At 39.6% G+C, this 24612-nt stretch overlaps 1 protein-coding gene across 1 annotated transcript in view; it reads right to left on the reverse strand.

Annotated features, from left to right (window-relative positions):
• Nucleotides 1–24612, reverse strand: part of wdr37 (WD repeat domain 37) — a 160586-nt gene that overhangs the window by 62671 nt on the left and 73303 nt on the right. The window contains exons 6-8 of the mRNA XM_060825105.1: nucleotides 17225–17360; nucleotides 7032–7103; nucleotides 6188–6232 (exon numbers count right to left, since the gene is read on the reverse strand). Coding sequence (XP_060681088.1) covers nucleotides 6188–6232; nucleotides 7032–7103; nucleotides 17225–17360 — 253 coding nt within the window. The remainder of the gene's footprint in view (nucleotides 1–6187; nucleotides 6233–7031; nucleotides 7104–17224; nucleotides 17361–24612) is intronic.

The raw sequence follows: 24612 nt of genomic DNA on the forward strand, positions 1-24612 counted from the left end.
CATTAAACCTTTACTAAATTATACTTTTCAACTTCTTGGAGCAATGTGGCAACAACACAGCATTCCCAATTCCTTCAACTCAAAGAATTTTAATATATCCATCCAATTTAAAACCAATCAAAAGCAACAAACAAATCATGATTTTTCTGATGAAAACAAGTTGTCAGGATATCTAAAAGGTTTATTATTTTCAACAAAACTTGCATTTGCTGGGAAAATAATGCTAATAATCGTCAACTTTCCAAAATAAAGGATAAATTTAACACTACTTGTACCAGTTGTCAAAAGTGTCATTTCTTTCCTAAGTCAATGTTGGAAATTTAGTCACCAATTCATATGGTCTTAATGATAACTTCCCTGCAAACTTTGCATTACGCACAACACTGCAGGATTCATATAAAATAATTAACAATGTGGCTGGAACACAAGTACAATGCATTCTTTAGAGCATTTGATGTTGTTGCACTGCATTTCAGAGAAAGTTTCAACTGAAATTAAGAATTTTAATAAACAGATCAAGAGCTCCCTCTTTTGGTTCATTTTCTCTGGTGCAAAGCCTTCTCCATGTAAAAGCAAAACAAAAAATTCGCAAGTTTTTTGAATCTGGTTCTTCCCCCAATGTTATGTCTCCCTCTTTTGGCATAATCTGTAAAACTAAATTTTAAAAATATACCGATTTTGAAAAACCCTTAAATGTTCTGAATGGTAAGCCCCAAAAAGTGCTTACATTTCCATATCCTGTTTCACAATAAATACTGATGTAAAAGTGGATAAATCCCCAGGACCTGATCAGGCGTACCTTACATTTCTCACAAGGGAGGACTAATACATTAAACTGCATTTATTTCAATGCAAGGGACCTAACAGGGAAGGCAGATGAACTCAAGGCATGGTTAGGAACATGGGACTGAGATATCATAGCAATTACAGAAATGTGGCTGAGTGATGGGCAGGACTGGCAGCTTAATGTTCCAGGATACAAATGCTACAGGAAGGATAGCAAGAGAGGCAAGAGAGGAGGGGGAGTGGCATTGTTGATAAGGGATAGCATTACAGCTGTACTGACGGAGGATATTCCCAGAAATACATCCAGGGAAGTTATTTGGGTGGAACTGAGAAATAAGAAAGGGGTGACAACCTTATTGGGATTGTATTATAGACCCCCTAATAGTCAGTGGGAAATTGAGAAACAAACTTGTAAGGAGATCTCAGCTGTCTGTAAGAATAATAGGGTGGCTATGGTAGGGGATTTTAACTTTCCAAACATAGACTAGGACTGCTATAGTGTTAAGGGTTTAGATGGAGAGGAATTTGTTAAGTGTGTACAAGAAACTTTTCTGATTCGGTATGTGGATATACCTAGTAGAGAAGGTGCAAAACTTGATCTACTCTTGGGAAATAAGGCAGGGCAGGTGACTGAGGTGTCAGTGGAGGAGCACTTTGGGGCCAGTAACCATAATTCTGTTAGATTTAAAATAATGATGGAAAAAGATAAAGGAGAAAGGCCAATTTTGACGGTATTAGGCAGGACCTTTCAAAAGCTGATTGGGGGCAGATGTTCGCAGGTAAAGGGACGGCTGGAAAATGGGAAGCCTTCAGAAATGAGATAACGAGAATCCAGAGAAAGTATATTCCTGTTAGGGTGAGAGGTAAGGCTGGCAGATATAGGGTTTGCTGAATGACTAAAGAAATTGAGGGTTTGGTTAAGAAAAAGAAGGAAGCATATGTAAGGTATCGACAGGATTGATCAATTGAATCCTTAGAAGAGTATAAAGGAAGAAAGAGCATACTCAAGGGGAAATTAGGTGGGCAAAAAGGGGACGTGAGATAACTTTGGCAAATAGAATTAAGGAGAATCCAAAGAATTTTTACAAATACATTAAGGACAAAAGGGTAACTATGGAGAGAATAGGGCACCTCAAAGATCAGCAAGGCAGCCAATGTGTGGAGCAGTAGAAAATGGGGGAAGACACTAAATGAGTATTTTGCATCAGTATTTATTGTGAAAAAGGATATGAAAGATATAGACTGTAGGGAAATAGATGGTGACATCTTGAAAAATGTCTATATACAGAGGAGGAAGTGCTGGATGTCTTGAAACGGGTAAAGGTGGATAAATCCCCAGGACCTGATCAGGCGTACCCTAGAACTCTGTGGGAAGCTGGAGAAGTGATTGCTGGGCCTCTTGCTGAGGTACTTGTATCATCGATAGTCACAGGTGAGGTGCCGGAAGACTGGAAGTTGGCTAAAGTGGTGCCACTGTTTAAGAAAGGTGGACAGGACAAGCCAAGGAACTATAGACCAGTGAGCCTGACGTCGGTGCTGGGCAAGTTGTTGGAGGGAATCCTGAGGGATAGGATGTACATGTATTTGGAAAGGCAAGGACTGAATAGGGATAGTCAACATGGCTTTGTGCGTGGGAAATCACGTCTCACAAACTTGATTGAGTTTTTTGAGGAAGTTACAAAGAGGATTGATGAGGACAGATGTGATCTACATGGACTTCAGTAAGGCGTTCGACAAGGTTCCCATGAGAAACTGATTAGCAAGGTTAGATCTCACTGAATACAGGGAGAACTAGCCATTTGGATTCAGAACTGGCTCAAAGATAGAAGACAGAGGGTGTGGTGGAGGGTTGTTTATCAGACTGGAGGCCTGTGACCAGTGGAGTGCCACAGGGATCGGTGCTGGGTCCTCTACTTTTTGTCATTTACATAAATGATTTGGATGCGAGCATAAGAGGTACAGTTAGTAAGTTTGCAGGTGACACCAAAATTGGAGGTGTAGTGGACAGTGAAGAGGGTTACCTCAGATTACAACAAATCTTCTCCAGATGGGCCAATGGGCCGAAAATGACAGATGGAGTTTAATTCAGATAAATGTGAGGTGCTGCATTTTGGGAAAGCAAATCTTAGTAGGACTTATGCACTTAATGGTAAGGTCCTGGGGAGTGTTGCTGAACAAAGAGACCTTGGAGTGCAGGTTCACAGCTCCTTGAAAGTGGAGTCGCAGGTAGACAGGATAGTGAAGGTGGTGCTTGGTATGCTTTCTTTTATTGGTCAGAGTATTGAGTACAAGGAGTTGGGAGGTCATGTTGCGGCTGTACAGGATAATGGTTAGGCCACTGTTGGAATATTGCGTGCAATTCTGGTCTCCTTTCTATCGGAAAGATGTTGTGAAACTTGAAAGGGTTCAGAAAAGATTTACAAGGAAGTTGCCAGGATTGGAGGATTTGAGCTATAGGGAGAGGCTGAACAGGCTAGGGCTGTTTTCACTGGAGTGTCGGAGGCTGAGGGATGACCTTATAGAGGTTTACAAAATTACGATGGGCATGGATAGGGTAAATAGGCAAAGTCTTTTCTCTGGGTTCGGGGAGTCTAGAACTGGAGGGCTTAGGTTAGGGAGAGAGGGGAAAGAAATAAAAGAGACTTACGGGGCAACTTTTTCATGCAGAGGGTGGTACATGTATGGAATGAGCTGCCAGAGGAAGTGATGGAGGCTGGTACGATGGCAACATTTAAGAGGCATTTGGATGGGTGTATGAATAAGAAGGATTTTCAAGGGATATGGGCCAGGTGCTGGCAGTGGGACTAGATTGAGTTGGGATGTCTGGTCGGCATGGACGGGTTGGACCGAAGGGTCTGTTTCCATGCTGTAAATCTCTATGACTCTATAACAGTTATCCTTCTGAATTATAGAATCCCTACAGTGAGGAAACAGGTCATCCAGCCAATCAAGTCTGCACCAATGCTCCAAAGAACAGCATCCAGACTTAGTGCCCACCCATCCCTGTACTTACCATGGCTAATACACTTACCCTGCACATCCTGGTCACTATGGGGCAATTGAGCATGGCCACCAAACCTGCATATCTTTGGACTGAGGGAGTCACAGGGAGAGCATGCAAACTCCACACAGACAGTCACCCAATGCTGGAGTCAAACCCAGGTCCCTGTCGCTGTGAGGCAGCAGTGCTAATCAATGAGCCACTGTGCAGCATAGCATCATAAAGATGTACAGCATGGAAAAAGACCCTTCCATCCAACTCATCCAACTAACCTATTCTAGTCCCATTTGCCAGCACTTGGCCCATATCCCTCTGAACCCTTCCTACTCAGAGACCCATTCAGATGCCTTTTAAATGTTATAATTGTACCAGCTTCTACCACTTCCTCTGGCAGCTCATTACATACATGCATTGCCCTCTGCATGACAAAGTTGCCCCTTAGGTCCCTTTAAATCTTTCCTCTCTCACCCTAAACCTATGCCTTCTGGTTCTCGACTCCCCCACCCCAGGGGAAAAGACATTGTCCATGCCTTTCATGATTTTAATAACCGCTGTAAGGTCACCCCTCAGCCTCCGAAGCTCCAAGTCAGCCTCGACTGGACATTCATTTTATGATGCAAGTTGACACCGCCCAGAGACTTGACTTCCCAAATTCATGTCAGGGAAGACATGAACAACCAACAGAAAGGAAATCTTATTCTATCAAGTATTATCTGGATTGGAGGTAAAAGATTCAAGTTGAATTTATTTTACCAGCCAAGGTCTCAAAAATGCCCAAATATCAGTCTGCACTTCTTCTAATCTCAGTTGTTCTATCGTTGAAACATAGGAGAGGTGAAAAAGAAAATTAGAGTGGCAAACAGGGACAATGAAAAAAGACTAGCAGTTAACATAAAGGCATTCCCAAAGTCTTCCAGTGGCACATAAACTAAAAGGATATGGTAAAAAGAATAGGCCTGATTAAGGACCTAAAAAACAGACATGGGCATGACTGAAGTAGTGAGTTAATAATTTGCAAAATGGTGTCTAAAGTGATCGTGACAGAGAAGGAAAGTCAGTCTTTAGAAGGGTTTAAAATTGATAATGAGAAAATATTTGATAGGCTCTGGTACTTGAAATTGTTCAGGCTCTGGGACTGGATGTGATGCAACCAAGGTTATTGAAAGCAATGAGTGTTAAAATTGCACAAGGATGGCAATAATCCCTGGATTTAGGGTTGGTGCTACAGGACTGGAGAACTGCTATGTTATACCCTTAAAGATTTGAAAGGGTGTCAGTCAGGCAACTTCAGACCAACCAATCAGTTTAACTTCAACAGCAGGCAGGTCTCTTGAAACAATAATTCAAAACAGCATTAGTAGTCACATGTAAAAGTATACGTTATTAGGGGCAGCCAGAGAAAATAGTGTTTAAGAAAAGTTGATAGTGTCTTTTTTAGACAAGTAACAGTGAGAATTGAGAGAGTAATATTGTTGATGTGGTGAGCATGGGACTTCCAAAAGGAGTTTGATAAATGTTGCTTGTGAAAAGCATACAAAATTGATGTGAAATGATTTCACCCTGTCCAGATAATAAGCTAAGGCTAGAAAAAGACATTGCTCAGTTGAAGGAATGGGAAGATAAGTGACAGATGAAGTTCAATGGGGAGAAGTGTAATGTGACATGTCAGCAGAGAGAAAATGGAGTTACACTTTATACTAAACTGCTTTACCCAAAGGATTTGAAAGAATGCTAAAGGTATAGATGAAAATGATTCTGGGAATGAGAAACTTCAGCTATCAATAGGCATTTGAGAAATGAGAGCTGTTTTTCTTAAAAGGGAAAAGGATTTTTAATAGTAAGGTGGACCGAGTAGTCATGGAGGAACGGTTCTCTGTGTAAAAGGATCAAGAATGAGAAAACAGATAGAAACTAATTTGCAAAAGAAGGAAATGTCACGGGAAATAAAAATGTTCACAAACAATTAATTATGGTCTGGAATGCACTTCCTGGAAGTGTGGAGGAGGCAGATTCAACTGAGGCATTGAAGAGGGCATTAGATGAATAGATGAAATGCAAGAGAAGGGCATTCAGTCAATGTTTATTCAGAGAGCCAACAGTCCATTATACTTATGACTTGTGCTTTGTAGATTGTGGACAGCCATTGTGGAAAGAGGAGGAGAGTTACTTGCTGCAGAATTCCTAGCCTCTGATCTGCTCTTGTCACCACATTGTTTCTTTGGCTGGTCCAGTTCAGCTTCTGGTCAATGGCAACCCTTGGGTGCTGATAGTTAACCTTGTTAACGCTGCAGATGTTCAATTATCTGATGATTCATAGTGCTATGTACATGTTATAGCATTTAAAATAACTATAAAACTTAATGCTGCACAACATAATAAATATAATTCTGCATACTGTACCTGTGAGAGCTACCTGTTCTGATGGATGGAATTTGATTGAATTCACTAAAGGAGGGAAAAGGAAAAAAAAATACAATTAGTTTTTATAAAGCTCCTAATCTGCATTAGCTATCATTTTATGTAAGGGGATTGCATTACTCTGTGTATTTTTTTCTCCATTTCCTTCCCTTGCTCCCCACAGCATATGTAACTAAAGACAATGAGGCAACCCATTTTTCAGTTCACCACTATTGTTCAAACCCAAACAGCTCAGGAAGGATTCTGCTTTTGATCTTATTGTCTGAGTGGGCAAGTGTTTCCTAGCAGTTAAGATCGGGAGCTTAATGCAAGGAACTGTGGGCATAAAAATCAGACCCAATATGCCAGAGCACAGCATGCAGGCTTTGCTCTCCAAAACTTGGTTTCATAGACCATGCATTCATTTCTTGACCTTGACATTTAGAACTTAACTGCTTGAAAATTATTTCAATCTAAACTAGTTCAGCATTGGTGAAATGCCACCACATCCGTCACAAATCATTTACAAAGATATGGGTCATGAAATTGGTCTGAGCTGTAGCATAAACTGGGCAATGATGAATGGCAGCCTACCTTACAGTGAGTTTGATTTTTTTTTCTTCTGTTGACATAGAGGAACAAAATGAGCTGCCAAATCACGATGATTTATTTTGTATGTCTATTTAAATTAATCCCAATTCTTCTAGCTTTTAAGTGCAAAAGTATTTCAGATCAAATGTACTTATTTTTCACCTCACAGATAAACAGTTAGATTCCCACCCATATAAATTAGAAAACAAAACAACTAAGATTTATTTTACGAAACCTCATACAAATATGACCTCACCTGACCCTGCATGACCAGTGTATTTCAAGAGACACTTCCCTGTCTCAATGCTCCACAACATAGCACTGTGATCTGTAAAGAAAAGTAGCAGTCTTAGATGAGGGGTCTTTTGGAAAGCTAAGCAGTGTTTCTTTCGGGACAATGACTGAGTTCATACAAATCTAAGCAATTGCTTTGCTCTTAAAGGCAAGCTAATAAAGGTTACAATATGAGCATCAATGTGAATGAAGGCAGCAGTAACATTTATGAACCAAAATACATACAAAAAGAGTTTCAAATATAGGCATATGAATATATAATACATAAAGCAATTAACAAGTGATAAACAAGATAAGTTTGGAAACAAACATTTTTAAGCAGTGAATATCAAGAGAAAAGTGTTTATGAATACATATAGATAATATCACATGGAGTGACATTTTTCTAAGTGGAACATATGCTTTTATTCACTTCAGAACTGAAAGATGAACAACTGTTTATCCCAAAATGTAAAATATATCTATGATTTCTAAAGTTTGAATCTCTTTCATTTTTCCACAATGCATGCTGTGCAAAGAAGTACACCAGACTTGGACAAGGATTAGTTAGGAACATAGTAAATGTTTCCTCTCATATGATAACCCAGATTGTATGCCTCACTCTGTCTAAGCATCTTATGATCTGTTTGTCCTCGTTTGCCATGATCTGTCTGTACTGCTTGTTAAACAAAACTTTTCACCGTACTTAGGTACATGTGACTACAACAAATCAAATCAAATCAGATTAGTGCTTTTCCTTTACTATTTAAACAGTATTCACTCATAGAAAATCGAAAAATGTTAGGGCAGTATTTTGGAAAGGAAAAACATGGTCTTATTTCAAAATAAAGTTTGAGTAAACAAAACAAAAATGTTGAAAACTGCCACACCTCTCAAAAATATATAATATTTAATAAGTCAAATTAGTAAAATTCCATTTTTTTGGATATCTGCCATTTTGCATCAAACGTTGACAATGGCATGAAATGCAACTTGTAACAAGATCAAATACTGCCTTTTGTTTGTAGGTCTTATTGTCAGCTGACTGCCTGGTACTCATGCAACTCCAGTCTGTTTTAATTGTGTCATTGAGGAATCTACAACCACTTGTTTGCATTCTCATTAGGAATCATGTGATCAATTAGGTTGTTCAGAAATGAAGAGAAATTTCTTCACTCAGAAGGTTGTGAATCTTTGGAAACTCTCTCCCCATGCAAGCTGTGGATGCTTAATCTAAAGCAAACTATACAGATGCTGGAAATCGGAAATAAAATCAGAAAATGCTGGAGAAACGCAGCATATCTCCCAGTATCTGTGAAGAGAGGAACAGAGTTAATAAGTCAAGTCCAGTATGACTTTGGCTGCAGATGTTTCATTGTTGAAAATGTTTAACATTGGACTGGCAGATTTTTTTGTCTTTCAGGAAATCAAGGGATACATACAGCAGGAAAGCAATCATCTTATTTAATGGCAGATCAGGCTTGACAGACCATATTACCTCCTACTGCTCCTATTCCTTGTGTTCTTCTAGATTGCACACATTCTCCCAACTGCACTCATCCAAATCTAAAAAGTTTGTGTGTAGATCAGAATAGACAAGGGTCCAGCTGGATGTTAGCCAGTAAAAATAAAGTTTCAATATACAAAGCATGCCAGTTTCAACTATCAGATTACTAAGGTTACAAAGGTGAGTTGATTTGGTTACAAATTCTCCTTGCAGTTATCTTATCTTGGAGCATCTGCAAAGAATACATACACATAGGTCTTTGCTGCACTGTTTGATCAGATGCAATACCAATACAATTATCTCCCCTGGTCCTGAAAATGTTGTACTGAGTAAGACGTTACTAAAGGAATCTTTTTGGTTTCAAACTAAGGATGCTTTTAGTCAAAAGAAACATGATTTAGTCCTGACTTTGCTTCATTTCACAAATTGTACCCAGGTTAACTTTGTCAGAGAACATCACTCTCTAAATTACCAGCAGTCCCTTAAGGTTCATTTTAAGGATACCTCCATTGGGCCATTTTGTCTTCCTTCTCTGAGCGATAAAGGCTAACAATGTTTAAGTTAAGATTCAGCAATCTTTCCAATCCAAAATTTTCTCGTTTAAACTTCTCCATTCAGTGAATATTCATATAAATTACCTATCCTCCAACTGGTAATATTACATTCTTCCAAAAACACAACTGCACGCATTAGTAAAATTGTAATCCAACTAGAATTTTTAGATAATTCCAGCATAATCATCATATTATCATGTTCCATGTCATGTCTAAAAAAGGAAGTATTTCCTATGCTCTCTGCACAACCTTATTTATCCATCCTGTCACCTTCATCGACCTGTAAACATGTAAGCTCTAGCTCCCTCATTTCTCTGTATTTGCGGGTGCTCCTTTTTCTTATTTGCTCTCACAATTAGATTAGATTAGATTATTTACAGTGTGGAAACGGGCCCTTCAGCCCAACAAGTCCACACCGACCCGCCAAAGCGCAAACCACCCAGATCCATTCCCCTACATTTACCCCTTTTACCTAACACTACGGGCAATTTAGCATGGCCAATTCACCTAACCTGCACATTTTTGGATTATGGGAAGAAATCGGAGCACCCGGAGGAAACTCACGCAGACACGGGGAGAATGTGCAAACTCCACACAGTTGCCTGAGGCAGGAATTGAACCCGGGTCTCTGGCACTGTGAGGCAGCAGTGCTAACCACTGTGCTAATTCTCAAGATTTAATTCAATGTCACCTTTCCTTCCACCTGACTATTTCATTGATGTCTTCCTGCAGTCTATAGCTTTCTTCCTCATTAATCACGCAAAAAATCAATTCTTGTACTATCTGCAAACTTATTAACCATACATTCCAGACACAAAAGATCTTCAGTAAACCATCAACCTTTGCTTGTTTCTACTGTCAATTTTGGATCCAAAGTCACATTGATCTTTTGATTCCAATGGGCCCTGAGCTTTCTGACGAGTCTGGTTTTAGGAAATTGTCAGAGTTTTGTGAAAATTCATGCAGACTATCAAATGCAGTGACCCTCCTTGGTAATACCTGAAAACATTCAATCAATTTAGTCAGTCATGACCTTTCCTCAACAATCCAGGCTGACTGACCTCAACAATCCAGGCTGACTGACCTTGATTAGTTCATATATTTCTAGATGAAATCTTTACTGTCCTTCAGATTTTTTTCGAGTAAATCACCCACTCAAGGTTATCACTGTCTAAATTATTAATTGTATTTATCTACAGACAAATGTTGCTATTAACTGGAGATTCATTTATGCCCCTATGAAAAAGAGCAGATGGAAACTTGCTTTCTGGATACAACATTGTGAAAGAAATGCTTATATAAGTGGATCAGCATGTTGATATGTTGAAGTTGCTGTGCTCTGATAATCACTTGAGCACTATGTTTGGGAGTTCCTTGCTCTTAGTAGGAGTACTCATGGCAACAAGTCCAATAAGTTCTCATTGACAGTACAGGCAAAGCAGGATTGTGCATCTCACCAACTGCAAAGGTGGAAGATGGCTGTTGCACAAGGACAGTCCAGACTGCTATACTTTGACAGGTCACTGAAATCTGACTGCTAACCCATCAAAATCATATACCTCAACATCCCCATGCTAACTCATACACAGTCTCCTGGTAGGATCCATTCCAAATCCCATGGCGAGGGAAAATTAATGACAAGGCAGGTGTGTGTTCATGGGAGCTCCTAGTCCTGAATGTGCACACATGCAGTGGTTGTATGAATGCCACTTGATATCTGTGTTGGGTCAGAAATGTCTCTTGGCAGCAGCTTTTGAAATTGCGCAGTCCTCTTCAGGACACCCTCTACTGACCTCAAACAGGGAGGGAGTGAGAAAAGAGGCCGTCACTATAGGCTGTCTACTTTCCCCTGGCTGGGGACCCACACCCTACACGATCACCATCTATCTGATCAAACAAAGAAAATTTTAAATATTTCAATTTGAAATTCTAAAACTGCCCACGAAGATGCCCTGCAATCATGAGCTATCAAGACTCTAAATTGACATTGTCACTCTCAGAGAAAACATGTCTTCGTGGGAAGGGGTAGCTGAAGGAACAAAGGTGGTAAGGAAAGGTCGCTAGCAACTCTTGCGTCAACAAGATGGGTTTCATCTGTCAAAAGCGGATCTCTCTCTGATGGTCTGCTAGACCTCTCAATGTATAAGTGAAATAGACTCATGATACTTTAGCTACAGACTAAAACCACAGTGGCTAGGACTGCTGCCTCACTGTGCCAGGTACTCTTTTTCCATTCCTCCCTCGGGAGAATGTCTGTGTGGAGTTTGCACATTCTCCCCATGTCTACGTGGGTTTCCTGCTAGTGCTCCAGTTTCCTCTTACTGTTCAAAAATTTGCAGGCTGGGTGGATCGACCATGCTAAATTGCCGCATAGTGTCCAGGCTAGGTGGATTATCCATGGGAAATACAGGGTTACAGGGATACAGTTGGGAGATAGGTCTGGGTAGGATATTCTTTGAAGGACTGAGGTGGCCTCGATGGGCCAAATGGCCTGCATCCACACTGTAGGGATTTGCTGCTGTCATCAGTACCTATCAGGATCAAAAGTTGAAGAGAAGTTCTATTCTGAATTGAAGCTTGCACTACCATCCCATAAGAAGAAAAGACCATCTATCTAGGACACTTCAATGCCAGGATTGGCAACGACTCTGAGGTCTAGAGTAGGATTATTGCAAATAGCCAAGGTGGGGAAAAGCTAATCAAACTGGTATCCCTTTTCTGGTACAACCAGAAAATAAAACATGGTCCCATGATAACAAATATATCCCCCTGTCAGATGGACAAATACAAAACCCCAGGGAGGTATTATAGATCAAAGTACTAGCACCTCCTGGATTATGGCACTGTTTCAGTCAAATTAATAAGTGACATCAGCATCTGTATTTTATTGATATTTGCTGGACAGATAATAAACTTGTTCAATCAGTGATGAATATCCAACTAGCACCAGGGCGTTGTGAGGCCCAAATTCCAGGACAGTGAAGATCAATGTCTTAGCGACAAAAAGAACCCAACTCAAAGACAGAAATTACAACTGCACAGTCAATTTGGAAAACCTTCACATATCCAAATCAATTCCACAACAGGGTGATCACATAAAGGCAACCTTTGAACTGAAGCACCATTCATAACCAGGGCTAATTCACTGAAAACAATGCTTAATATGGCCTATTCAACTGGATATTAGAAAAATGAATACAACAACTGCTCGCAGTATGGAAAATCTATTATTTGTTACACTCTTTCTATGGGTTTGGTAGGAAAAATAACTGTGCTGCTACTCCTGATAACTTGTTGGCTTTTTGGGGGCGGGGGTGGGGCGGGGGTGGGGCGGGGGTGGGGGTGGGGTGGGGGGGGGGGGGGGGGGGGGGGGGGGGGGGGCGGGGATGGTGCCAATTACCGATATAGGTAATCAAAAATTTGTCGCACTCTTCTGATAGTTTATTCAATTTGTCAAGCAGCACCTTAGCTGTGAAACATTAGTTACTTAGACAAGGGAAAGCATGCAACCATGACAACTGGGTTGGCTCACCAGAAGGCAAAAAACCTGTTGGGACAGAATGTGTCAGTCTTGTTAAAGTTGTGAAAGCAGCATCCTGATTTCTAGCTGAACTGGGTTTTCCACCTCCTCTTCTGGTTCATCTTCTGTGTGAGAACTGCCCAATGAGGACCACATAATGAGTACTGACTGGTGTGATTGCTGCCTACTAGGACCTCCTTCTGCCTCAGAGCACATGGGACTCTGGGTAACTTACTCTGTATCAATCAATTGTCTGAGATGTCTTGGCTCATGACCATGAAACAGCCACTCATGATGTCAGATGCCTGTTGTACCCGAGCCCACCTCTATTTGAATGTTAGAAGGAATGAAAACTAAGAACACAACTTGTTACTTTTTGAAAACACTGCCCTCATTAGTCTACCCTTCATCATCAGCAGAGTGATGGAAGACATCTTCACAAGTGTTCCCAGTGGCACCTATTCAACAATAACCCGTTCACTAATTCTCAATTTGAGCCCCACCAGGCCCACTCAGCTCCTGAACTCATTACAGATTTGGTTTAAATGTGGATGAATGAGATGAACTTGAGTGATCAGGTGAGAATGACTGCCCATAGCATTGTCAACATGGCATTTGATCAATTTCGGTTCAAAGAACTCCAGCAAAAAATGGAGTCAATGGCAACTCTCTGCTGTTTGGAAAATACCTGGTACAAAGAAAAATGAACATAATTGAAGCTCAATCATCTCAGCCCCAAGATACGTCCACAGGAGTTCCTCAGGTAGTGTTCTAGACCCAAACTCCTTCAGCTGCTTCATTAATGACTTCCCTCCATCATAAGGTCAGATATGACAAAGTGCAATTATCAGTGAACTGCTCAGTACTATTTGTTATTGCTCAGATATTGAGTAGCTCATATCCAAACACTAGACAACATTTATAATTGAACTGATAAGTGGCAAGTAATATCCATGCCAAAGTGCCAGGCAGGAACCATCTCCATCAAAAGATAATCAAACTATTGCCACTTGACATTCTATGGCAGTATCATCACTGACTCTGCCATTCTGAACATTACAGGGAGATTCCACCATTGACCAGAAACTGAACTAGACCAGCTATGTAAATACCATACTTATAAGATTAGGTTAGAGGCTGGGGATTCCAGAGAGGGTATCTCACCTCCTGATTCTTCAAAGCCTATCTACACAGTACAAGTCAGGAGTGTGATGGAATACTTCCCACTTGCCTAGACGAATGAAGTTTCAACAACATTCAAGAAGCTCGACACCATCCATGACAAAGCAGCCCACTTGATTGGCACCCCATCTAACACATTCAGCACTCATTACCTCCACCACACTTACATAACGACAACAGTGCATGCCATATACAACATGCACTTCAACAATTCACCAGATGCTTTCCACACATTCCAAACATCTGATCTCTATGACCTAGAAATTTAAAAGCAGCAGATACATGAGAACATAATGATGTACAAGTTCCTCTCTAAGCCACATAATATTCAGAATTGGAACCACACCACCACTTACCAGTGATACTGAGAAATGATCCTGGAATTCTTTCCCTAGCAGAACTGCTGGTATATCTACATCACATGGACTTCAGCAGCTCAAGAAGGAAACTCACTACCACTTTCTGAAGGGAATTAGGGACCGTCAATAAATGATGGCCTAGCCAGCAATGCTCACATCCCATAAATGAACAACAAACAACAAAGGATGGCTTCAGACCTACCAGAAATACCTTGGGCAGGAATTTTGTTGCCAGACAAGACCAACAAATATTTCATGAACAACGCCAGGAATTCTTCTTGCATGGACCTGATCAGAATGTTCGATTCAGTAAAGCAAAACATTGTTTGGATTATGCTCCAAAGATCTGGATGACCAAGAAACTTCATAATCCTGCAACTTCACCATGATGATATGGCAACAACTGTCTTGAGTGGGAGATCTGAAACAAACAGCTTCAAAACCTGAACCAGAGTCTAATAAGGTTAAGAGATAGTCACATACTAATTACAATTGATTTGATAGTGCCTATTGACCTCAGCAAGGGAGTTGTTTAGCTCAGTTGGCTGGATGACAGGTTTGCAATGCAGTGTGATAGCAATAGTGAATGTTTGCTTTCCTCACCAGCTGAGGTTCCCATAAAAGACCCTCCTCAATTTCTTCCCTTGCCTGAGGCATGGTAACCCTTAAGTTAAACCACCACCAGTGTCTCTTTATAACAAGAGAACAGCCTAAGGCTTGGTAGAACTGCAACAACTTTTCTTACTTTGCTATCTACCTTGTGGCTCTCTGGTGCCACTATTAAATACTTTCGAGATAGCGAACTCTAACCTCAGTAACCTCTATGCCCAAATTAAACTGAGTGCCAGAAATGTATATGATTGACATTGGACAGATGACTCAAGTGCCTTTGTCCACTCTGCAACAGGTTTTCAAGCCACTTTTGATCTTTCTAATTCTGCGTACAAAAAAACTTAGCCTGGTCTTGAAATTGCCAAAACAAAACTCGGACATCAATCCACATTTAATCAGTTAAATATCTTCCATACATGCTGAAGTACACACTCTGAAAAATGTCACATACTTCCTAAATCTGGGTAGCCATATTTCTCAAAAGATTACCATTGACAAGGAAGCCCAACATGGAGTAAGTGCATTAGCTCAGCAGTCTACAAACTATGCCAATGAATGGTAGACAACAGAGACCTCTCACTAGAAAAGTGCTAGTGTATAGAACAGTTGTCATCATCTTGCTCCTTATGCAGCGAAACCTGAACTGTGTCAGTGACATACAAAAGCTCAAGAGAAATCCCATTAGCAATACTGATGTCATACCCTCTGGATTCAATGGAAGACCACTGAACAAAGGCTTCCTTTTTGAAGCCAGTTTCACAGACACTAAGGTAAACAATAGACAGGATGTTGCTCTTGGATGGTTAAATATATCATGCTCACTAAGTTTGGTTTTTTAACACTCAAAGGGCCAGTCTTCCATGGGAGGACAAAGAAAAGACTTCAATGACACAGTGAAGCTTTGAAGTGCAACAGCATTGAAATTAGTGACTGGAATACATTTGCTACCAATCATTCAAAATGGCAACATCTATCAAGCTGCATCACTCTCTTGACTCACAGTTGTCTCAGCAATAGGGCAGAGCAGCAGCAGAGTCAAAAAGAAAATAAATGCTGCACTCTATATCCCACTGCTTGTCGAACATTCTGCTCCACGTGACAGAATGTCTACAGTTCAAGAGTCAGCCTGTTTGGGCACACAATGACCCATGACAGAAACTTGCAACCCTGAGTAGACATCAGTCACAAATTAAGAGAATGTCAACGACAGCATGTTTCTAATGGTATCACTGTAAATAAAAAACCATAAAAGTGTGCGAAAATTGGCTACAGTTCTAACTGACTTCCTAGAATAGGGGCGGCACGGTGGCACAGTGGTTAGCACTGCTGCCTCACAGCGCCTGTAGACCCGGGTTCAATTCCCGACTCAGGCGACTGACTGTGTGGAGTTTGCACGTTCTCCCCGTGTCTGCGTGGGTTTCCTCCGGGTGCTCCGGTTTCCTCCCACAGTCCAAAGATGTGCGGGTCAGGTGAATTGGCCAAGCTAAATTGCCCGTAGTGTTAGGTAAGGGGTAATATGTAGGGGTATGGGTGGGTTGCGCTTCGGCGGGTCGGTGTGGACTTGTTGGGCCGAAGGGCCTGTTTCCACACTGTAAGTCTAATCTAATAGAATACATCATTTCCTCCTTTTTGTTATGAGCACAATGTCAGCAGTTTTCCAACACCATCCCAATAACTGGAGAGGTTTGGAGAATGGTGGTCAGAACCTCTGGTTCTCTTAGCAGCCTGAGAAAGATTAACAAAGTTAAACTCATTCATGCTTTGACCTTATCATCTTTTACACTGACTATTTCTTTTATGAAGGCAAACACAAAGTAAAACTTAACAACTTAAGAACCATGTCCACAATACCATCTCAACATACAAGATAGTTTGTGTTCTAATCTTAATCTATTTATAAACAGCTTTTACTTTTGCACCTACACACAAGTATATCATTCAAAGCTGACAAATACCAAAGTGCAAATACAAAATTAAGAACTGAATTATTTACCTGACTAAAGTTTTCTAAGCATAAAGCCTGGGAAACATCTGAGAAAACAATTCACTGGGCAATGCTAAATGCATTACAAAAAAATCTACTCATATGACTATGTAAGATACATCTTCAAGAGAAAGATTTTTCTTAATTTCAATAAATTTCATAGCCACCTTACGGGAGACAATATGAGCACCCACATTTAAAGGTGATCTAAGGAATACAGACATAGTTTCTGGTAAATTTAAAGGCTAGTCTTCACAAATTAATTAAGATTGGCATTCCACACCATGATTCAAATACCAAGTTTAACAAAATAACTTCAAAAAATGTTAAATATATGGGAATGGTAAAATACTGTCATATTGCAACAAAATTAATTTAAAAAGTTACCCCGTAGAAAAAATAGTCATGACAAAATAAAGTTTGAAAGCAGAGACTGAAATGCTGTAATAAAATTTTACCAGCTGATGCTGTGCCCAGCACCACAGGCTGCAAGCGTGTAACACTGACATCCCAAATCCCATCTCGGTGTCCTATGTATTCTTTCACCAGCTGACAGACCGCTCTAGAAGTTGTTGTCTTGAAACTTGACACAATCTTTAAACAAAAATACAAAATTAGACATAAATCTACAGCACAAATATATGCATTTTTGTTAAATATCGAAATTGCCAGAAACGTGAACACCATCTCACATTAGAATCAAACGTTATTCATAAGCGCCACTTGCTATCTTAGTTAATCTTCGCAGTTTCTTGTGACTACTTATCAAAGTGCTCAACAAATGCTTTCAGACAGATTTATCCTGTCATACCTTCTGTTTGACAAAATAATCTTTGTCAGATTCTGGGGTGTGACAAAAGGTTACTTTAGGGCAATAAAATTTTCTATCAATTTCTGACACGTTCAACACACACATTAACTCGGCAAGTGCATTTGAAATTAATCAACACAACAGCCACACCGATAAAAAGGCTATCTGGGAGAAATGTCACAAGATCTAATGTGGCCTTTCAGACTAGCTTGGTGTAGTATTAAGAATAAATTTTCATTCTGTATAAACTACATGTGCACACTTTTGCATTGCAGCTTCTCAAATTCTATATCATATGCTGCATAAATTTGCAAATTCACACAAAAATTACAAAACTCAGTCATAATTTTGTGGTCTGTGATCATTACGCACTGGGCACTAAACTGAATATGAAGGATAGATAAGATGGCAAAATTGTTAATACCTCATGTTCTATCGTCGAATCTGAATGACTTATCTGCTTTTTCAAACAACTAATTTCCTCCAATACTTTATTAGGCTGAAATACTTAAATTTGCAGACCGTTTTACACAATGCTTGACTTCATCAACCAATCAGGACAATAAAATCTTGAAATATTTACTTTCCATTTTTGTTTCTATTTCTACTAGTTTTAATTAAACAAATTAGTTTATTTCCAATAATTCTACTTTATTGCTTGCAATGTTTAAGAACATTTTTCAGCATTTTAAAAATTAGAATTTAGAAAAATTTTGATTGGAATGGGCTGGAATTGGAAAAAGAAGCTTGTTTTGATGACAAGACAGAATATTTCACAGCATCACAACAAAAACACAATTCATAGCTTCTCACTGTTCCATTAATTACATTGCTACGCAGAATACAAGGTAGGTGCTCCAAGAGACATGTCATTATTGCATTCAATGAAAATTCTGAACAATACGACTTCAAAAATCTTGGGCAAAACTGCAAGCAATTCAACATCAGAATTCAACAAAATATTCTACAAAATGCAGCATTTTGACGTTTAGTGTTAGTAAAGGATTGGTAATTAAAGCTAGAGAACAGAATTTCACCTATTTCATTGTTACTAACGATGAAGTAAGTAAATCATTCCAACTATTTGTATATATGTTAGTAAATTAGTTAAAAAACACAAACCACAAGCCGTACTCAAGTGTTGTTTCATGTAATATGTCATATTTGGGTAGGAAGCTCGATGGTTCCATATTAAATTAAGCCTGATTTTTATTGGTATTTGTGTACAAACCATTAAGTTAAACCTTAGACAATAATAATTACTTTGGATGATTAAATTAAAATGGACTCGAAAAGTACACGATGTCAGTGCATCCTCAAAAATGATTTCTCGACTTTGTTCACATACTAGCAAGGAACATTTATTACTTTGAATTCATGCCAATTCAGGAGATCCGAGGCACTTTTGAATTGGAGTCACTGTTATAAAGTATCAAAATAAAGCTGCCAATTTGAAAATAAAGTCTCACAAACAGCAATGACATAAAACCTAGTGCACTGGGGCTCTACTATGATACAGAACACAGTGTAATGCAAATCCATCGTGGACTTCAAAACCTTCATTGAAATCTGATTTACCAAATGTGGTATTAAACCCCACAAGTCAATGACTTTGTCATTTATATAAATGATTTGGATGTGAACTTAAGAGGTATAGTTAGTAGGTTTGCAGATGACACAAAATTTGGAGGCGTAGTGGACAGCGAAAAAGGTTACCTCAGATTACAACAGGATCTTGATCAGATGGGTCAACGGGCTGAAAAGCGACAGATGGAATTTAATTTTGGGAAAGCAAATCTTAGTAGGACTTATACACTTAATGGTAAGGTCCTGGGGAGTGTTGCTGAACAAAGAGACCTTGAAGTGCAGGTTCATAGCTCCTTGAAAGTGGAGTCGCAGGTAGAAAGAATAGTGAAGGCATTTGGTATGCTTTCCTTTATCGGTCAGAGTATTGAGTACAGGAGTTGGGAGGTCATGTTGTGGCTGTACAGAATGTTGGTTAGGCCACTGTTGGAATGTTGCATGCAATTCTGTCTCCTTCCTATCGGAAAGATGTTGTGAAACTTGAAAGGGTTCAGAAAAGACTTACAAGGATGTTGCCAGGGTTGGAAGATTTGAGTTTTAGGGAGAAGCTGAACAGGCTGGGGCTGTTTTCCCTGGAAAGTCAGAGGCTGAGGGGGGGGCCTTATAAAGGTTTACAAAATTATGAAGGAAATGGATAAGGTAAATTGACAAAGTCTTTTCCCTGGGGTGAGTGAGTCCAGAACTAGAGGGCATAGGTTTAGGGTGAGGGGGGGGCAAAGATATAAAAGAGACTTGAAGGGCAGCATTTTCACGCAGAGGGTGGTATATGTATGGAATGAGCTGCCAGAGGAAGTGGTGAAGGCTGATACAATGGCAACATTGAAGAGGCAGTTGGATGGGTGTATGAATAGGAAGGCTTTGGAGGGATATGGGCCAGGTGCTGGCAGGTGGGACTAGATTGGGTTAGGATATCTGATTGGCGTGGACGGGTTGGACCGAAGGGTCTGTTTCCGTGCTGAACATCTCTGACTCTATAAAGCTTCTATTTTAGTAACTGAGTATTGTTGATGTGTAGGTGCCAGTGGACTGCGGTGGACAAAGTTAAAAATCACACAACACCAAATTATGATCTAACAGGTTTATCTGGAAGTACAAGCTTTCAGAGCATAGCTCCTTCGTCCGAGAGCATGTACTTCCAGACAAAACTATTGGACTCTAACATGGAGTCCTGCTAAGGCAGCAGTAAAGGCATTTCAGTTGATCTCAGAACTCCTGTGTAAACCAAGAGATTAACCTGCCAGTACTATGACTGATTGTCCAGTAATACCTGACCTGAAGGTAGTGTATAAGCACTCAGTTACATCTTTTGCTGGTGGGTTGCACTATGAGTGGGCTCAATGCACAGGACAGAATGGAAGCGAAATTGTGAACGCATCTTTTACATCCAGCTAAATGTGTTTTCAATGAAAAGCACCAAATGGGGCACCAATATAACACAGACTTATCTAAAAATGGTCTCAGGAAATAGTCTCTGTAACAGAACTATAGTTTGGTCCCAAAGTAATATTTCTATTTTTTTAAAATACAAGCAAAAAATATTGGCTAGGTCTCTGGGAGAACTCCACTGCTCTCCTGCAAATGGCAGAATAACATCTTTTAAATCAAGATGAGACAGGAGACAGAACTTTGAATTAACATCTTATTTGAATGACAATATCTCTGACTATGCAGCACCAAATACTCCAACTGAGCCAAGGCTGGCATTTAAAACAGACCCCATCAACATTAAAGTCGAAGAGTAACGTAGTTTGCATTGAAGGGATAAATGTCTAGTAATTCTTATACTAAACCTTAATACAAAGTTTATGATTTCAAATCTTGGCACAACAAGTCACAAAATTAATTCAACAAATCTGATAATTTACAGTTACCAGAAATTGATAATGAAAGTTGCTAAACAGTCAAATAATGCACTGGTCTATAAACATCCTATTATCAGCTACATGATGTGATCTATATACAATTCAAGGCTCCTACTGATTCTTTATAATCTAAAAACTCAAGATCACTGTCTTCAGTGTCACCCAATTTTCAATGAATTACTTTTAAAAAGCGAATAGTTTTGCACATGATGCTTTTCAAGGGAATAAAAAGCTTATAAAACTTTATTTCTATTTCATGGAATAGAATCATAGAATGGTTACAGCACGGGAAGAGTCCTACAAGCAGATTCATGCATTCTGCAAGGGCAATTTTGCTAGCCTCCTAAGGGAAAGGAGAATCACTGCAGCAGTGTCATTGTACTAGTGACCCTGAGGCCCTGAGGACAAATCCCACCACGGTAGCTAGTGGAATTTAAACTCAATAAACCGGACTTGAGATTTTGAGGTTCTGGTCAAGAGAAACAGAGCATATATCAGGTATAGGGAGCTGGGATCAAGTGAATCCCTTGAGGAGTATAGAGGGTGTAGGACTACACCAGGAGGACAAAATGGGGACATGAGATAGCTTTGGCACATAAGGTAAAAGAGAATCCAAGCTAAGTACAAAACAGTAACTAGGGAGAGAAGAGGACCTCTTAAAGATCAACAAGGCCATCTGCATGTGAAGCCACAGGAGATGGGTGAGATCCTAAACAAATATTTCTTATCAGTTTTTCCTGTGGAGAAAGATGTGGAAGCTAGGGAACTAGGGGAAATAAATAGTAATGTCTTGAAAAGAATTCATATTGCAGAAATGGAGATGCAGGAGGTCTTAAAACACATCAAAGTAGATAAATCCCCAAGACCTGATCAGATGTCTCCCCAGACATTGTGGGAAGCTAGGTAAAAAAAATTGCAGCTCCTAGCAAAGAATTTTGTATCATCAACAACTATGGGTGAGGTGCTGGAAGGTACGACGGTTGTAATGTTTTGCCATTATTTAAGAAATGCTGCAAGGAAAAGCCAGGGTATTACATTCAGGTGAGCCGAATGTCTGTTGCGATTAAGTTGTTGGACGGGATTCTGAAACACAGGATATACATGCATTTGGAAAGGTAAGGACTGATTAGGGATAGTCAGCATGACTTTGTGCATGGGAAATCGTGTCTCACAAATTTGATTGGAGTTTTTGAAGTGACCAAGAAGATAGATAAAGGCAGAGTGGTGGATGTTGTCTACATGGATTTTAACAAGGCTTTCACAAAGTTTTGCATGGTAGCCTGATTAGGAAGATTAGATCCCACGGGATCAAAGGAGTGCCAGTTGGACAGAAAATTGGCTTAAACGTAGGAGACAAAGGACGGCGGTAGAGGTATGTTGTTCAGACTGGAGGCCTGTGACCAGTGGTGTGCCACAAGGATCAATGTTGGGTCAATGATTGTTCATCAGTTATATATACAATTTGGATGAGAATACAGGAGGCGTGGTTAATAACTTTGCATATGACAACAAAATTAGTGGCATCGTTAGTGAAGAAGGTTATCGAAGACGACAATGGGATTTGATCAACTAGGCCAGTGGGCTGAGGAATGGGAGCTGGAGTTTAGCTTGGAGAAATGTAATGTGTTGCATTGTTGGTAACAGAAACAGTTAATGACAGGACTGTGGGGAGCACTTTTGAAGGTTTAGGGATTCATTTGATTCCAGCTGTCTATACCTGAAATATATTTGCTTTTTCTTGACCAAAGCCTTAATTTCTCCAGTCATACAGCATTTCTTCCACATACCAGCCTTGACCTTCACACTAATGGGAACATACAGTCTCTGAACTCTCATTATCTCTTTCTTAAAGGCTTCCCACTTCCCAACCATCACTTTAGCTGCGAGTAGCCTGCCTCAATCAGCTTTTCAAAGTTCCTGTCTAATATCATCAAAATTGGCCTAACTCCAATTTAGAACTTCAAATTTTTGATCAGTTCCATCCTTTTCCATAATTATTTTAAACCTAATAAAATTATGATCACTTGTCTCAAAGTGCTCCCTCACTGACACCTCAGTCACTTGTCCTGCCTTATATCCTAACAAAAGACCAAGTAATATTTGTTCTCTAGTCGGTACATCCACATATTGAATAAGAAATACATTTCTTGAACACATTTAACAAATTCCTCCCCATCCAAGCGCTTAACATTATGACAGTCCCAGTTTACACTTGGAAAATTATAATCCTCCACCATTACAACCCTATTTTTCTGAGATATTTGAGATCTCTTTACATATTTGCTTTTTAATTTCCCACTGACTACTGAGGGACCTATAATACAATCCTAACAAGGTGATCATCTCTTTCTTACTTTTAAGTTCCACCCATACAACTTCATTGGACAATCTCCCAGGGACATTCTCCCTCAGTACAGCTGTAATGTTCTCCCAAACCCCCCTCCTTTCTTGCCTCCCTTTTTCTCCTTCCTATAGCATCTCCATCCCAAAGCATTAAGGTGCCAGTCTGTCCATCCCTGAATCAGATTTCTGTAATAGCTATGATATCCCAGTCCCATGTTCCCGACCATGCCCTAATTTTGTCTTTGTCAATGTCAAACACTGCCAGAAGAGCGACAAAATCTTTTAGAACAACACTGAATACTTTTATGCTATTGTTATCCAAACAACACCGCAAATGAGCATCCACATGAAATGTTCTGTTTCCCTGAGCTATATCTTTGCTTTAGGATTCATGTTCTGTGCTGTACAACTCTAATACTCTTCTGATTCTAGGAGTATGCTAGGATTCTGAGACTCAAAACAGAAATTAGGCCTCTATGAGTTCCATCCATTACATTTAAATCCCAGGGGTGAAAGGCCAGTTCTGTTTCCAGTCTCTTTCCTCATTTAAGTTCACATTACTACAATCTGTAGCATTTTTTTAATAATAGAACAGGTTTTAAATTATTGCCTGTTTTTTCTACACTATTCAAAATATTCAGAATAGCCTTTGCAGTTTGCAAAATAAAGATAGTTACAATAAAGCGTGTCATAAAATGTAAAAAAGAATTAAAATATAGATATTGAGACAAGATGGGACATTTGTAAAATTTCTTAACGGATGCAGAAACAATTCAAAAAATACTTCAAAAGCTACAAGTTAACCAATATAACCAATCCAGTGTGATTTATATCAATAACACATACATATTCAAATTACCTTACATTTGATTGCAAGCATATTCTGTAGCAGAGAGGACAGTGCATATTGAATGTGAAAATAAATGTATAAGTCTGATGAAAATTAATGTTCAGATGGGATTTTGCAGTACATATAAAACAAGTATTCTTGAAGTAAATATAAAACGTTAAGTTTTCACAATTTTATCAGAGCTGCCTTCTCATTAGAGAGACAACTAATGGCGGTTTAATCTGAGGATCACTACGCCTCAGGTGAGGGGAGACTTTCAGAAGGTAACTTTCATTCTAACATCAGCTGTTACGGGAATTGAACCCATACTGTTGGCATCAATCTGCATCATAAACCAGCTGGTCAGTCAACTTAGCTAACCAAACCCCATTAGCGAAGGTTACCTCATAAGACATC

Source organism: Hemiscyllium ocellatum, chromosome 5 (assembly GCF_020745735.1).
Source record: "Hemiscyllium ocellatum isolate sHemOce1 chromosome 5, sHemOce1.pat.X.cur, whole genome shotgun sequence".
Taxonomy (NCBI): Eukaryota; Metazoa; Chordata; class Chondrichthyes; order Orectolobiformes; family Hemiscylliidae; genus Hemiscyllium; species Hemiscyllium ocellatum.